Genomic DNA, 3,490 nt, shown 5'->3' on the forward strand with positions numbered 1-3,490 from the left:
ATAGTAATTGAATAAGTATGTTTTAAAAGCAATGAGGACTGAGGAGATATGAAGTCCTACCCAGCAGAACACTCACTTCTTTGCAATTCAGGCATTTCACGCGTAAGAGTAGAGTCATTACATCGTGATTGTAAGTGTCCTGAGCATAGTTTCTTCTTTTGTTTCTTCATAAGAGAAGTAATGTCAGCTCTAAGCATTAAAGAAGCATTAAAGTATATTATTCCCAAAATACATCCACAGTTGTTAAGTTGAATAGGGACAAAGCCTGAGTATCTCGGGGGGGGGAAATTATTTTTTTTAAATGAACACCATAAGTGGAAGGAAGAATGGATTTTTAACCAGGGTTATTTTCTTTTTCTTTCATTAGGTAGTAAAAGAGTTGGCATAACCTATGTTTGGTTTTGCGTTCTCAAGAAAAAACACTAAAATTACAATTACCCAGATGAAAAGCAACTAGTCATTCATTCCTAATCAAAGCAGAAAGATCAGTTAAGTTGAACAATATCAAGCAGGATAACCTTTATATTGGCCTATTTTGATTACATGGTTAAAAAACCCAACAGGCATGACGACCAGTATCACATGTATCAATGATACCACTGCAATTAAAACAAAAGTTAATGCATATATAGTGAAAAAGTGAGTAAAACAGCTTATGTTTTGTAAACTTATTTGGGGACAAATTTGCAACGGTGATTCCAGCTTTTACTGAACACATTAAGACAGCTGTCACAAGGGCCTTTTCCCTTTGGCTGAAATGCATTTTAAAAAAGCATGTTATGATCTGATCATGTAAAACTACATGCATATGCACATACATACATCTCAGCGTGCACACACACACGTGTTATAATATATACACATATACACACACAGAGTATACATATGGTGATACATGCTGTAAAACATTACCAGCTTCAGAGCGATGTCCTACCACTGTTCCCAGCTAAAGTCATCTCCTCTACCAAACACAAGAAAAAAGCCTAAAATAGTAAGGAAAATGACTGCATTGCCAGCCAGCACCAGACCACAGGCTCCCCATTTGATCTGAAATGCAAGGAAATGAAACAATCAAAGTAGTTCTTATAAAACAGCTTCAGGCCAGTTATTTATATGCATTAGATAAACTAAACGAAATACTACAGAAAGGTGCTAAAAGCATAAAGAAAAAAGACAAACAATAAATAATTCTATTTATGTGACTAGTTATTCAATTAGCAACCACTCATATTACTAACACAACACTTCAACAGACAGGCTAATAATGCTATGTTTTAGAACAAAATAATTACCTCGCTATACAAATCACTAAAACATACCCAAGTCACAGAAAAAATCCGGTGAAACTAGTGCTCTCCTTTAATTGCTATGCAACAAAATAAAAGGTCGCCTTTCAAATAAATGCAAATATCAAGCATGGAAAACAGTACGTGGTCTTAAAGGTAAATAGTTTTCTTTAACGATCTGCCCGATTTTATTGAAATAAGCGATAAGACTTAGCAACGAATTAGAGTTCCCCCTCGCGGTCACTTCTGGTTCTGCCTACTGTCAGATCCACAACTTAAAAACAAAACCGCAGCATCAGGGAAACTGTGCATTACAAATAAATCAAAACTAAGCACACAAGTTTTAAGCAAAAGTGGAAGACTGAAGGGGAAAAACAACGCAACATACAAAAACGTTATTGGGTAGTTCGGGAGACAGGACGAAAGAATTCTTTCGTCCTTGCAAACAAATGTGACAAAATCTCACCACTGAAGAGCAGTTCAGAAAGCAAAGAGAAAAGAAGCTAGCAGAATTTCCTCAGACTTTGAGGGGACAAAGCATGAGCTTGGGAAATGCTTTGAAAACCAGAAGGACAGCTCTGGAACTTTGGCCTTTTATCTTTTAACTGATAATGCATTCCAGTCACCAAGTTTTCAGCATCCTAAATGGAGAAAGCAGACATTCTCAGATAAAAAAATAAGGAAGGTGGCGCAAGAAGCGGTGCAAAAAGGTGATGAGACAGAGAGGCATGAGATGTAGGAGGAAATAATATCTTGTATTGGACCAAAACAAAGCTAGAAAAAACCCAACTAAAAACTTTTCAGTCATGCAAGTCCTTTGCTCAGGTCAAAAAGCAGCATAGACAGACAAAATTTCAACAGAGTGATTATTTTCATCAGAATCTAGAAATATCACAATAATGAAATTAAAGACATGATTTACAAACAGCAACAGTGCACTTAAAGATTATACTCAGTAACTGGTGTCTTACAATAAAAATTAGGAAGCAGAACTTACCGCTTCAACACGTGCAAGGATTATAGGAAATCCAAAAGCAGAAACAACAATTCCAGTTGTGAAGAAATATGCCAATTCCCTGCAGGCACTGCTGGCTGCATCACTGTCATCACTTACTCTTTTTGCAATGAAGTGGGGAATGGGGCAGATGAAGTAGAATATTAAGACAAACAGAGGCCAGTACACACTGGGGAGGGGGGAAAAAAGGAAATACATAATCAGTTTCAGTGGATGCTGTAATAAAAAGTAACATCTGTTCAGAAAAAGTAATTGCAGTAGCTGTGATATTACTTTATGGTTTGAAAAGTGGATTACGTGATTTAACCACAAGCTTTCACCCAAAGGGGCAATCCTACCTCATTTTCCCTGCGCACCAGCACAAGCACCCATATAGCCTCGTGTAGCACAGGATCCACTCTCACACCACCAACATTAATTTCACATTTGCATCACCTCGCTGATTCAACTCACACCACCACCCACTTTACGGCAGTCACCACACAGGGAACAGGAAAAGGACGCGAGTGGGACAGGAACCGAGAGCTTTCCCAAATTAGAGGGATCCTGGAGCACGAACAAGCTGACCGCGAAGGCACACCCTTGCACACTCATCCCTCTGCAAGAGCTCTCATTAGCTTCACCCGGGGTTTTAAGTGTAATAGACACCCCAGTTGGAGTCTTGTGGTAGGAGGGCTGTTTAAAGAAACAGGGAAGTAAGGGAAATAATTGTGCGAGGTTAAAAGTGACTGTTTAGCAAGATGGCACCCCTTTTCCTGAGAAAGGATACAGCTGTTTTCAGTCATTTTTTTACTGGAAATGCAAGTACTGGCTAAGGAGGAGGTATTTAATCACAACAAGCTGCCGTGCGTCAAGAGTCAGAAAGCGGGAAACTGCTGGAAGGTAACTAGAGCCAAGCAGCTCACTTAAATGAGATTAACACCTCAATGAACACATATAAAGAAGGGGAAGTTTTGGAAACAAAGCCGGCCCGCTCACCCGTAGTACTCCAGGGCGCAGCCCAGCATGAGGAACGTCAGCCCGATGGCTCCGCTGAAGGAGAGCGCCACGAGAGCTGCAACGGCACAAGGCAAGGCGGTGAGGCGGGAGCCGCCTCACCGGTTACCGGTCACCCCTCCCCGCTCCCCCGCTGAGGCGATGCCTGGGGAAGTGGAAGCGCAACCCGGCCGCTCTGCTGCCTCAGAGGGCC

At 40.7% G+C, this 3,490-nt stretch overlaps 1 protein-coding gene across 1 annotated transcript in view; it reads right to left on the bottom strand.

Moving 5' to 3' along the window:
- Positions 1 to 626: 626 nt before the first annotated feature.
- Positions 627 to 3,490, bottom strand: part of LEPROT — a 3,006-nt gene continuing 142 nt past the window's right edge. Inside the window, exons 2-4 of the mRNA XM_009884004.1 lie at positions 3,280 to 3,355; positions 2,284 to 2,470; positions 627 to 1,047 (exon numbers count right to left, since the gene is read on the bottom strand). Of these exons, the coding sequence (XP_009882306.1) occupies positions 931 to 1,047; positions 2,284 to 2,470; positions 3,280 to 3,355 (380 nt within the window). The 3' untranslated portion in view covers positions 627 to 930. The remainder of the gene's footprint in view (positions 1,048 to 2,283; positions 2,471 to 3,279; positions 3,356 to 3,490) is intronic.

This window comes from Charadrius vociferus, unplaced genomic scaffold, assembly GCF_000708025.1.
Source record: "Charadrius vociferus isolate BGI_N301 unplaced genomic scaffold, ASM70802v2 scaffold423, whole genome shotgun sequence".
Lineage (NCBI taxonomy): Eukaryota > Metazoa > Chordata > Aves > Charadriiformes > Charadriidae > Charadrius > Charadrius vociferus.